The sequence below is a fragment of the Diabrotica virgifera genome, chromosome 1 (genome assembly GCF_917563875.1).
Source record: "Diabrotica virgifera virgifera chromosome 1, PGI_DIABVI_V3a".
NCBI classification, from domain to species: domain Eukaryota; kingdom Metazoa; phylum Arthropoda; class Insecta; order Coleoptera; family Chrysomelidae; genus Diabrotica; species Diabrotica virgifera.
This window is the reverse complement of record NC_065443.1, coordinates 252,615,496-252,629,035: the sequence shown is the minus strand read 5'-3', so window position 1 is coordinate 252,629,035 and position 13,540 is coordinate 252,615,496. Positions and strand designations below refer to the sequence as shown.

General features: G+C 30.6%; 1 protein-coding gene across 1 annotated transcript in view; it reads right to left on the bottom strand.

The window, feature by feature from the left end:
* LOC126883334 (trypsin-1-like) overlaps positions 1-13,540 on the bottom strand; it is a 43,705-nt gene that overhangs the window by 4,086 nt on the left and 26,079 nt on the right. The window contains exons 2-3 of the mRNA XM_050648764.1: positions 10,298-10,485; positions 3,983-4,074 (exon numbers count right to left, since the gene is read on the bottom strand). Of these exons, the coding sequence (XP_050504721.1) occupies positions 3,983-4,074; positions 10,298-10,485 (280 nt within the window). The remainder of the gene's footprint in view (positions 1-3,982; positions 4,075-10,297; positions 10,486-13,540) is intronic.

The following is a 13,540-nucleotide window of genomic DNA, read 5'->3' as shown; positions in this document are numbered from 1 at the left end:
AGATAATTGTGGCAACTGCGCTCTCTCGATGACAATATGGTTGTTAGTATTAAGGGGCATTAACCTCAAAATAATTAAAAATTCATTTCGGCTGACAGAAATAAACGTGAAAACACAGCAATGTAGTAGCTAAATATTTTTGGCCTAATAAAAAATATTTTAAAAATTGAAGTAAAATTATTAACTCATTAATCATAATCTTTGTTTTTGATTTATTTATGGACAGGCTTGCTACCAAACTCACTCATTATATTCGTTCTAACAGCTCTATTGCAACAGAAACTCGTACTCGAACAGAACCTTCAACCCTTCAACTAACACAGGTTAGCGTAGTTGCCATAATTATTTCAATGTATATTGCCTATGTCCATCTTAACGATTTACGTACTGTATATTATACTATACAAATAGTTGTTCAAAATTAAATTTCCTATCAAAATATCATTTTTCAAAGTCAAAAATATATTTTTTATAAATATATTCAAAGACGTAGCAAAAACACATAAAAACGCGATTATTCTTTAATTTCAAAAATAGACTTAAAATTTAGCAAAAACCATTACAAGTAGAAACAGATTAAGAACAACACAAAGGACTGGAGAATGATCGATGTTAGGAGTTTCTCTGGAAGCTACGACAAATAATAATCTCCGGACAAATAATCCCGAAAAAAATCCCCACAAAGTATCCCTGGACAAAAAATCCCCAGACAAATAATCCCCGGATAAATAATCCCCGGGACCAAAAATTCCCACCAAAATACCCGGACAAATATTCCCCGGACAAAAAAAAATCCCCACAAAAAATCTACAAGAAATATTTGCTGTCGAATAGTTCTCTAAAAGTTTTCCCGTGAATGCAATCGACTCAAATGTTTTTCAGCCTCAGTGCATGAGAGTTATAGCAATCGCCATGAAACCGTACGAAAATAATGATTAGCAGTTAATATTAAGCATGAATTTTAATTTCGATTATCAAATTTTGAATTCCAATTCCATGTCGAAAACTTCAATTTTTACATGACAAAAGAGTGTGAGTTTTTTTCAAAAATCGTGGAAGATATGCGGAATGAGCTAAGGCTGTGGGAATCATGTTGCAATATTATTCGCTTAAATCTTTTGCTCACTCTGCTTTGAATAACTAAGTAGGCTTTTGTCATTTTACGGAATTTGGGGAAAGATGCTGCAGATTTAAGTTGTAGAGGGAGATGGTTGTAAAGTTTTTTGTGGAATATAATATAGATTTCTTTACAACTCAGAGGACGGGGTCGGTAAATAGACGCCAAAGGTAGAATTTCTCGTGAAGAAGTCATGATTAGGGCTTGGTGGAAAGACATGTAGATGTTTACGAATTAAGCAAACAGTTTCTAAAATATACAAAGGTGGAAGGGTTAAAATTCCGTGATTGAACTAACTTCTGCAATGTGTTGTTCTTCTGAGTTGTTCTGTCAAACAGATATCTTATTGCTCTTTTTTGTAATTTCAAAATAACATCGAATTGGGCAGCTGTACCAGAACCCCAAAAAGGAAGACCATAACGAAGATGTGACTCGAACAAAGAAAAATATGTTATTTTGGAAGATGCTAAATTGAGTTCATTCGAAACAGATCTTATAGCATAGCAAGCTGAAGATAGTTTCTTCCTTAACAAATCGATATGAAGGGACCATTTAAGGTTGCTGTCTAAAAAAATACCAAGAAATTTTACAGAATCAACGGTACTGATCTTACTGTTATTAAGAGGTAAGGGTTGAAGATTATATAATAAGATAATACCTTTATAAGATAATGCTACTGTTTTATTTATGTTAAACGAGAGTAAATTAGAGTCAAACCAGGTTTTTATTATAAGTAGATCAGAAGTTACAGTAGCATAAAGAGTTGCAATATTTGAGTTACTTCAAGTGATACTGGTATCATCAGCAAAAAGAAAGATTTTTCCATCGATTTTTAAACTAGTGATGTCATTAAAAAAGATAAGAAAAAGTAGAGGACCCAATACTGAACCTTGAGTTACCCCACATACAATGTTTTTGAGACTAGAGTCTGTATCATTTGATCTAACCGGTTGTTTCCTATCATCCAAGTAAGATTGGAACCAATTTAAAGAAATACCTCGAATTTCGTAGAAATTTAGTTTTTTTATCAAAATTTTGTGCTTTACACAATCAAAAGCTTTGGCGTAGACACAAAAAACGGTAGTGTGAAGATTATTGTTCAGTGCTTGATAAACCTCATATAGTACAGAAAACATGGTATCAGTAGTGCATTTATTATTTAAAAAGCCGAATTGATTTTGTGATAAAATGTTGTTTTCAATGAGAAAAGACATAGGTCGGGCTTTTATGAGTCTCTCAATAATTTTAGAGAGTACCGATAGTAGTGCAATACAATAGGTCTATAATTGCAGGTATTAGATATTTCACCACTCTTATGAAGAGGAATAATGATAGCTGTCTTTAAACACTCTGAAAATTTACCTTTCTCAAAAGAATCATTAATTAGTGAGATAAGGACTTCCAACACATTTTCTGGGAGATTTGAAAAAAATTTTATCGATAGACCATCAGTACTAGAGGAAGATTTGCTTACAGACATCAAAGCAAAAGTGGGGAGACACTGGAACCAAATAGCACAAAACAGAGAAACGTGAAGACCTCATGGGAAACAAACAGACTAAAGAAGAAAACCAAACTTTAACCCTAAATTAACAGAAATAAATTTAAAGAATTCTGTGTCAATTTGGAACAATTTTTTGCTTCTCGTGAAAAAATTGCTAAGATTGAACTACCTCCTTTTTGCATCAGTTTCTTCAATTTTACTTTTGTAAAGTCTTCGAATCAGCTAACTGTAAATATGCTATTTATAAAAAATTATTTTTTGTAAAACTTAAAAACTATTTTTTGTAGTAGTTACACATTGGCATGTACTTATTATATTTAGCAATATTTATGACAATATCAAAAACGTTGCAAACATTTCTTCCAGATGGCAAATTAACATATTAGGTTAGATTTAAGATTATAAGAAGGGTGGTTTAGTGTTATGTGAAATGTTAGATATACAGTGCATTCGTAAAGTGTGGAAACGGTCTATTATCTCATGACTTAATTATTTTCAGAGTTAAAGCTCTGACAGGTCAATTTTTATTTATAAATTATGATTTTTTGACGTATAGTACATAATAGTGACGTCATAGATTTGGGCGTAATGACGTCATCGATGATTTTTCTAAATGGGAATATGGATCGTGTCTTAGCTCATTTGAAAGGCGATTCAATTCTCTATTCAGTAATATAAACATTAACATCATTATTTATAAAAAGTGGCCAAAAAATAATTTTTGAATTAAAATAATTGACGCAAAAAAAAGATTGTATGTAATTTATTTAACTCAAAATACATTTTACTGATGCCACAGATGATAAAAAAAATGTTTATTTCATAAATAAACATTGATTTTCGCTTAAATTAAATGTCAAACAGCCACACACCTGCTTCTTGACAAATTAAACATTTAATTTAAGCGACTAGCAATGTTTATTTGTCAAATAAACATTTTTTTCTCTTTTCTGACAGCATCAAAGTTTATTTTGAGTTAAATAAATTACATGTATTCTTTTTTTGCGGCAATTAATTTAATTCAAAAATTATTTTTTTGGTCACCCGGTATAAATAACGATGTTAATGTTTATATTACTGAATAGATAATAATTGAATCACCTTTCAAATGAGCTACCACACGACCCCTATTCCCATTTAAAAAAATCATCGATGACGTCTTCACGCCCAAATCGATGGCGTCACTATTTGGGATATTTTTCAAAAAATCATAATTTAAAAATAAAAATCGACCTGTCAGAGCTGTAACTCTGAAAATAATCAAGTCATGAGATAATAGACCGTTTCCACACTTTATGAATGCACTGTATAAAAAATTGGCCATAGTCAATATGCATCAATCAAATCAAAATCATACTTACGCATGTTCGTCGAATTTTGGATGAACAATAATTTTTACTACATGCCTGAATTGATGGTCTGTATCATCGACATTTGTAATTCCAACGTGAGCCTGCAAATATAATTCAATGTTTGCAAAATGGTCGGTAAGGAAAATAGTGGTTTCATTGCTTAATGTATCATCTCTAGATGAGGAGTGGTAGCAACTTTTTCTTTTAGCAACTCTTTTTAAATATGTAATATCTAATAATAATATACGTTTATTCAAATCAATAATTTTACAATAATTTCAATTTACTTACATACAATAAACGTAAAAAAGCCTCAAAAGCACAAAAACAAAATAAAAGATATTAATTATAATAAATTTTATGTAAGTAACAAAAATAACAAGTTGATATAGTAACAAATAATTTACATAAAATTTTCAGTAGTAATTACACGAGAGCTCTAAAATTATCGATTTGTATCCCGAGTGGCACTTTGACAGTTTTAATTTATACTATGACTTAATAAGACGACCCGAAGGGGAGTGAAATTATGTTAAAGTGTCACGAGGGCAAAAGAAATCGATCATTCGAGCTCGAGAGTAATTCGGTAAGATTATTTCATGAATAAAGCTGTCTTTTTAAATCATTTTAACTAGTATTTTATTGATATCTTCGCATGGATATTTGCTAAACCTGTTTCTTGTTGCTCTCTGTGACAAGTTGTAAAACATTAATTGTCATTAATGTCACTGAATGTATTTTTGCCTAGCAACGAAGGGCATCTGACGTAAAAAACTTGACGAGGGTAAATTATCAAAAATTATCGGCATTAATATCACAAGAGAGTGAGAATAAATTGACAATATTGCGACAATTTTTCGAAAATTTGTTGTCTGTCAATAGACACGAAGAGCCCGCAGGGCTCGAATGGCTATTGCCCAATGACAACAAAATTGAGAAATAGTGAAGCATTATTTATTCTTACTGTCGTGTGATATTCGTAAAGTTTTTTTTAATACTTACATATAAAATTCGAGTCTTTATATAAAAACATTGAGCCCAATTAATGTGACACACGTTTTTCAACTTGTCAAAGTATTTAGTTCAACTGTCAAAGTCTACAGTTTAGCAAATATTTTGATGAAGATATTAATAAAATATTAGTTAAAATTATTTATAAATACAGTTTTATCCATGAAATAATTCTTACAGAAGGAAACTCGATCGCTTAAATTTGCCTATTTGTGTTCTCCTCGTGACAATTTGACATTAGATGCAGAACTAAAAGTTTATTATGGATATTTTCTTAAATATGACAGTTATCAAAACTAGGAAACTGGTTGCAATTAAACAGTAACTAAAAAAATTCTAACTGTAATTTTGTACAGTAGAAAATTACCGATGTAATAATAATCTGATTGGACAGAAATAAACACGTGATGAAAAACCGTAATACACGATTGCAAGTTCTTCTTCTTCTTCTTCTTTTATATAGGCAGTACTGCCTGTTTTTCTTCAACAGGGCCTTTCATTCTGCCCCTAAGTTGTCATTCCATCTTTCCCTTGAGCGTCCTATAAATACTTCTTCTGCCTAACGGTGACTTGTCCCTAGCTATTCTTACTATCCTTGATTCAGACACCCTGCTTATGTGCTCATTCCACTCTTTTTTTCTGTTCTTTACCCAGGTATTTATATTGTCTACCCCACATATGCGTCTGATTTCCTCACTTCTTACCCTAGCATGTAGTCCTTTTCCAGCAATCCTTCTTAAGATCTTCATTTCGTTGGTTCCAGATGTCTTCGTGTTTTGCTTGTATCTGGTTTTGTTTCGGCCGTGCAAGTCATAACTGGTCTAATTAATGATTTATATATTCGGGCCTTTGTTTCCAATCTTAGGTGTTTGTTTTTCCAAATTGTGTCGTTTAGGCATCCGGCCGTTCTACTGGCTTTAATTATTTGGTCTTTTACCTCTTCTTCGATATTGTTGTCGGCTGATAGATTAATTCCCAGATATTTGAAAGTTATTACTTGTTATATAATTTGATTGTCTAACTCCAATTTGCATCTTATTGGTTCTTTGGCAATTATTAAGCTTTTTGTTTTCTGGGCTGATATTTTCATATTAATTTGTTTTGCGTTAATGTTGAATTCGTGCAGTAATCTTTGTAGGTCGTCTTCGCACTCTGCTACTAACACGGTGTCATCAGCGTAACAGAGTATTTTTACCTCTCTATCGCCCATTTTGTACCCTCTTTTTTCTTCACTTGTTTTATTATTACATCCAACATTAGGTTAAACAGTAAAGGGCTTAGTGAATCTCCTTGCCTGATTCCTGTGTTTGTTTCTATGGGTTCTGTTATTATTCCATTGACTTCCGTTTCTATTTTATTTCTTATATGTTTTCTATTAGTTTTATGATATCCAGTGGTAAATTTTTGTCATATACCTAGTAGGTGTATCACATCTTTTAATTGGATTGTATCAAACGCTTTCTCTAGGTCTATGAAACAGAAAAAGGCTGGTTTGTTATATTCTAATGATTTTCCGCTATTTGCCTTACCACAAAAACTGCATCGTTACATGATCTTCCACTTCTAAATCCTTGTTGTTCATAGACCAATCAAGTTAGTAAAAAATAAGCCGTTTTTTGACATAATTGAAAAGACGAGGTTTGACAGTTGAAATGTGTAGTATGAGATATTATAAAAAGGCTACCATCTTGGGATTCATCAATTTTTTAGTGGAACATTTTTTAAATAAACAATCAAAACGTCAAACTTAGTTTTTTGCTCATAACTTAAAAACTTGTTTATTTAGAAATTTGACGTCCACAGGTAACTTTTTCAGAAAAAAAAGATACATCGAATAAGATACACCAAATTAAAATCGGTTAATAAACAAAAAAGTTATTGCAAAACGGACGACAAAATCACTGTTTTTGAATATTGTTAATAACAATTTTATTGTTTATTAAAGTATGTTTAAATATACCTAAACTTGAGGGCATTATGGTGTTTGAATGGTGTGCAAAAAATGGTCCAGATCTGTTAAATAGTTTTTGCAAAATTTAATTTGTTTATAAAATTTTTTGAAAAACGAGCTAAGTTCTGAGGATGGTCCAGTTAATATGGCTGAATGTATCTCAATAATCAGGGACTCATTTCCTTCGTTAAGATGTATACTAATACCCTATGAAAAAAAAAAGTAAAAAAAATTACATGTACGTACACAAAATTATTTGTTAATAAATAGCAGTTTTTGAGCTTATAAACAATTACAATAATCTCGTAGAAATTAGATCAAATTAAATGGCAATAAAAAATACTGAAAGCTGGTTAAAATACACAACTTCTAAAAAAAATTTTTAGGTCCTACGACCCTTGGTGTCTGAGATAGCCCCTTTTTTTGAAAAAAATCACTGTTACGTTAATTAACAACACTAAGATCTGAAATTAACCAATCTTTTATAAGAAAAGTCAAAGTTTTTAACAAAGTTTTTGCAAGAAAAAATGTTAAAAATTGTTTAAGCAGTATTGTTATAAAGAAAGAGTATTTTGCGTTCCGACTAAAGTAAAAAAAAAATGATGGGCGCAGCCGAATGAGAATAAATTCGCGGACTAGCATTCGCTAGCGCTAGACCGTTGCAGCTCATTTTTAACATTGACAGTATACCGGATTTGAAGCTTAATATTATATTTATATATTTTGGTAGAAACTTGAATTTTATGAATATTATTATGTTGCACATTTATTTAGTAAAATTATATTTTAAATAAATAAATTTAAAAAATAACAATAAAAAGGCCACAAAGTCAAAATATGCAACAGAAAAAAAGTTACGCGACCTTATAGACGAGTGGTAAAAAAACGCTCATTTCTCGAGATATCAACCACGGTGTGGTGAATGGCTAATTTTGGTCTTACTTTATACTTTTTATGGTGCTGAAAACGAAAATGAGTTTTATTTTGAATTTTAGATGGGGAAACATTGTCAAAATCGCAATTTTACCCTAAAAATAAAAAAAAGATGAAATCACGTTTTTCTTAAAATTAAAAGTTACACCATTTTTTTTCTAGAAAAAATTTTGTTCTCTGTACTCTAGATTTTAACTTAAAATTAATTAAACAGCTAAATTTCAAATTTTGTTACTCAACTTTTGCGATTAAACTTTGCAATTAAAGAATCTGCACCTTTTACTTCAAACAATTTATAACTTTCTTTATGGCAAGACAGAAATATTGAAGCAGGTCCCATTGTCTTCAGAAAGGTGAGAAATATATACTATAAAAATATCTTCATAAAACTTCTTCATAAAGTATATTTTATTTCTGTGTTAACTAAAATTATAAACTAAAAAGTTTGTCACTCAACTTTTTTAAGTAAACATGAAACTAACGAAATCTGATGACAAAATGTTTAAAAATGAACAACTTCTCTTTTAACGTGTTGTCATTTTGGACAAATCTCATTGTTATCTAAATGCTTCGAAGATAACACAGTAAAATTTTCAAAAGAAAATATTTACAGCGACCAAAAATACAGTGAGTTAAAATTGAAAAATCATCAAAATTGATTTTTCGCATTTTTGCATAAAATTTGATTTTTGAACATGTTCCACTAATTCTAGAAAAAAATTAACTCCATATTCGGATTCAGAGACCTCGAAAACATAAGGAATAACGAAAATTTGTCATTCACCTTAAAGTGGATTTTTGTGGTCGGGGTAACTTAATTTTAATAGTTGCTGCCGCATGGCGGTCGCCAATCGCGCCCACTATTCAGTCAGTCGACTACGCCCGCTATTTTTTATTTTAGTCGGAACGCAAAATACTCTGTGTTTATAACACTCCTATTTAAACAATTTTTAGCATTGTTTCTTACTAAAAACTTTGTTAAAAACTTTGACTTTTCTTATAAAAGATTGGTTAATTTCAGCTCTTAGTGTTGTTAATTAACGTAACAGTGATTTTTTCAAAAAAAAAGGGGCTATCTCAGACCCCAAGGGTCGTAGGACCTAAAAATTGTTTTTGAAAGTTGTGTATTTTAACCAGCTTTCCGTATTTTTTATTGCCATTTAATCTGATCTAATTTCTACGAAATTATTGTAATTGTTTATAAGCTTAAAAACTGCTATTTATTAACAAATAATTTTGTGTACGTATATGTAATTTTTTTTACTTTTTTTTTTTCATAAGATGTTAGTATACATCTTAACGAAGGAAATGAGCCCCGGATTATTGAGATACATTTAGCCATATTAACTGGACCAGCCTCAGAAATTAGCTCGTTTTTCAAAAAAATTTATAAACAAATTCAATTTTACGAAAACTATTTAACAGATCTGCACCATTTTTTGCACACCATTCAAACACCATAGTGCCCTCAATTTTGGGTATATTAAAACGTATTTTAACAAACAATCAAATTGTTATTAACTATATTCAAAAACAGTGATTTTGTCATCCGTTTTGCAATATCTTTTTTGTTTATTAACCGATTTTTATTTAGCGTATCTCATTCGATGTAACTTTTTATTCTGAGAAAGTTACCTGTGGACGTCATATAAACAAGTTTTTAAGTTATGAGTAAAAAACTAAGTTTGACGTTTTGATTGTTTATTTAAAAAATGTTCCACTAAAAAATTGATGAATCCAAAGATGGTAGTCTTTTTGTAATATCTCATACTACACATTTCAACGTCAAACCTCGTCTTTTCCGTTATGTCTAGTAAAAACCTAACTTGATTGGCCTATCATCCGATATATTTATGCACGCCATTATATTCTCCAATAAGTATTTTTGTTGTGAGTTTCAGTGTAGTGCTCAGTATCCCTCTATAGTTACTGGGGTCCTCCCTATCACCTTTCTTAAATCACGATATCATTTGAATGGTTCTCCATTCTTCTGGAATTCTTGCTGTATTTATTATTTTACTTATAAGGATATTTAGTTCTTTGTGAAGTCTATCTCCTCCGTATTTTAAAAGTTCATTAGTTGATTCGATTGGAAGTTAAAATCATTCAAAAATAATCGCTGTGATTTTTATTCTTTTAAGTTTCTATTGGTCAGAATCTCTATGAATGAAATAATCCATCTAATTTTCCATTTAATGATATGTATAAATGCTTTTCAAATTGCCCGATAATCCTGAGACAGTCATTTGTCAAGAAGCTCGTCAGGCAAAATATTGGGGTGCCTCTAGACGCGAGTATAAACATGTACTGAAAGCCCTTGGTACATAAATAACTATTAATTAAGAGAATTTAATCCCAAACCAGTTATTTATGGATCAGGTTAAGATTGTAGTAATTTAAGAAATATAAAATAATGATGTACAATATACCTGAAGATCGTCGAACATTTCCTTTTTGTTACAATGGCCAGCAGTGAGAATCCAACTTTCGGTTAACAAAACGCCACCGCATTTTACAAAACATAAACCATCGCAATCTTCCACGGCGACTATATAGGGAAACTCGCCCAGTGTGGCATTCTCACCATCTATGATACCCAAATGGTGGCTAGGGGCAGCTAAAAGAAATGTATTTAGTTGCACAACAGCTAATTCCAAAAATTTAGATATTTATTAATTAGAGTTTAATAAAACCTAACAAAAATTTAGTTTCCAGTAAAAATTTTTTTGTGAAAATATAATATAATATTTTTGATTGGCAACTTCATTTTTGTTCTAACGCGCAGTAGTCCGTTCTTTAACGGTAAAATATTGCAAAACCTCTAAATTTTAAAGAACCGCTTGGATTGACATGAAATTTGGCATACACATAGCTAACAAGTCAAAGAAAAAAGTGATATTGTGCCAATATGTGCTCTTGCCCCAAGGGTGGTTTCCACCCCCCTTGGGGGTGAAAAAATATTCGTCCAAAGTAAGTCCGGAAATGGATAAACTGACTAATTCTAAGAAACTTTTGTTCTATAGAGTTTTTTCAATAAGTCAATATTTTTCGAGTTATTTGCCAGTGAATATGTTCATTTTTCAATAAAATAACCACGCTTTTAGGCGGTTTTTTGCAAATAACTCAAATAGTAAGTATTTTGTCGAAAAAAGATTCTTAGCAAAAATATAGCCTGTAAAATATTTAAAAAAATTTTGTATATATTACGTCTGTATACCTAGTAGAAGCAGAATTATAGCTAATTAAAAATAGGTTCATATTCGTAAAATTTAAAATGGAATACTTTAACGTGAAATAACCAAAAATGAAGCACATTTCGGGGAAAACTTATTACAACTTATTTAAAGTGTTTAAAAAAAAGCTTAATTTTTGTTTTATAAAAAAAATTTCTAGCATCAAAAGTAAACAAGTTACGCTCAAAATAAAGTTAGTCCCTTTTTTTTGGTAAAAAAATCGGGAAAATCACCCCCTAATTAGTATCTCAAATGAACTTAATCGTTACGACTTCACAAGTTTCTTGACTCGCGTATGTATTGTTTATATGATCTGTAAGTTTCATCGGTTCCTTATTTTTGAAAGGGCTGTAGTTAAAAGGGGTTGAACGAGTCACTGATCACGAATGTATGCAAATTTAGAAACACCAAATCTTAATCAATTTTTGTCTAACAGAAAAACAAAAAAATACATGATATTCAGAAAAGCAATGCTGACTTTTTTTGTTTTTCGAGATTTTTGGTATCTCTAACAATTTTTAGTTAGTTATTATTTAAGTTATTTTGAAAAAAATCATATTTTTCAAAATTAAATTATAACTTTGTTCTGATTGGATGTTCAAATGACATGTCAATAATTATCCAAGGCAGCTGTAGCGCACCTGTGGTTTGGACGGTTTACGGTTTGGTTGTGTATGGTTGTTGCGTTTTAAAATTTGTGGGAAGAGAAACAACAAAGGTTAGTTAACACATTCGCGGACACGCTGTCATTTGATACACGTATTCTTATGGAGTAAATGACTTCATATGCAGTCATGACCGCGAATGTGTTAATAGTTATACTGCCTTTTTAAATAGTTTTCATATTATATTTTTGAAAATATACTTCAAAATGTTTTAATTTATGTATGTATCAGTCCAGAAAAGGCGTGGAAAGAATATATTAGTGTTTTTAAATATATTTTTCTACAAACGTGTTAAAAATGCAATTTTTAGGACTCCATAGGAGCGTTAAAAATGCTACTTTAAGGCACTAGTGCTTTAAAAATTTTAAGGCACTGCAGTTAAAAATGAATTGTCAAATTGTGAAACGTCAAAATATTTATATTTCATTTATTAACATTAATATTAATAATACAACTTGCGCAATTTGAAAAAGGTGGTTTAAAAGGTTTTTTATTATAATTTTGTGTCTTTGGATGTGTCTTCCTTGGGCGTAAAATAATAAAACATCTATTTTTATATCCCGGAAGATTCATATTTTTTTCTTTTTTTTTTAATATTTGGCATTGTTAAGTTTTGGTTCATTTTTGGTAATTATTGTTAATTTTTTGTATTGTAACTGTTAAGTAGGTATATTTATTTCGTTAAAATTATATTATAATAGAAGTATAACTTCTTACGTGCGTACAAAGTTCACACACATTCTTTTTTAAAAAATAAGCACTTTGAATCGATGAAACTTACAGATCATATAAACAATACATACGCGAGTCAAGAAACTTGTGAAGTCGTAACGATTAAGTTCATTTGAGATACTAATTAGGGGGTGATTTTCCCGACTTTTTGCCAAAACAAAAGGGAGCAACTTTATTTTGAGCGTAACTTGCTTAAATTTAATGATAAAAACTTTTTATAAAAACAGAAATAAAGCTCTTTTTAATCACTTTAAAAAGTTATAATGGATTCTCCCCAAAAAGTGCTTAATTTTTTGGATATTTCACTTCAAAATATTCTATTTGAAATTTGGTGAATATCAATCTATTTTTCATTGGCTATAACTCCGGCTTTACGAGGTCCAGAGACCTAAGGCGTACACCATTTTTTTACTTTTTTACAGGCCATATTTTTGCTAAGAACGTTTTTTTCGACAAAATACTTACTTTTTGAGTTATTTGCGAAAAACCGTCTAAAAATGTAGTTATTTTGTTGAAAAATGAACATACTCACTCGCAAATAATTCGAAAAGTGTTGAGTTAGCGAAAAAGTTCTATAGAACAAAAGTTACTTAAAATTAGTCAGTTTATCAATTTCCGGACTTATTTTGGACTTATATTTTTTCACCCCCAAGAGGGGGTGAAAGTCACCCCCAGGGCAAAAGCACACATCGGCACAATATCACTTTTTTTCTTTGGCATGTAAGCTATGCGTGTGCCAAATTTCATGTCAATCCAAGCGGTTCTTTAAAATTTAGAGCAAAAACCGTGAAAGAATGTACTCTACAGTTAAGCTGAAATTAACAAAATTTACAGCTCCAAATCTACCGGTTCAGGTCAATAATAGTTAGGATCTGTTGGACTTTACTACTCGATTCACCGGTGGGCGATCGAGTTCTGTATATTTCTGTGTCTGATTGACTTCAAGAAGGCATTTTACAGAGTAAGAATCAAAATAAATATGTAATCCGTCTTCTGTAGAGAAATTCCCCTAAATTTCATTATAGTATCAGTAGTGTCAACA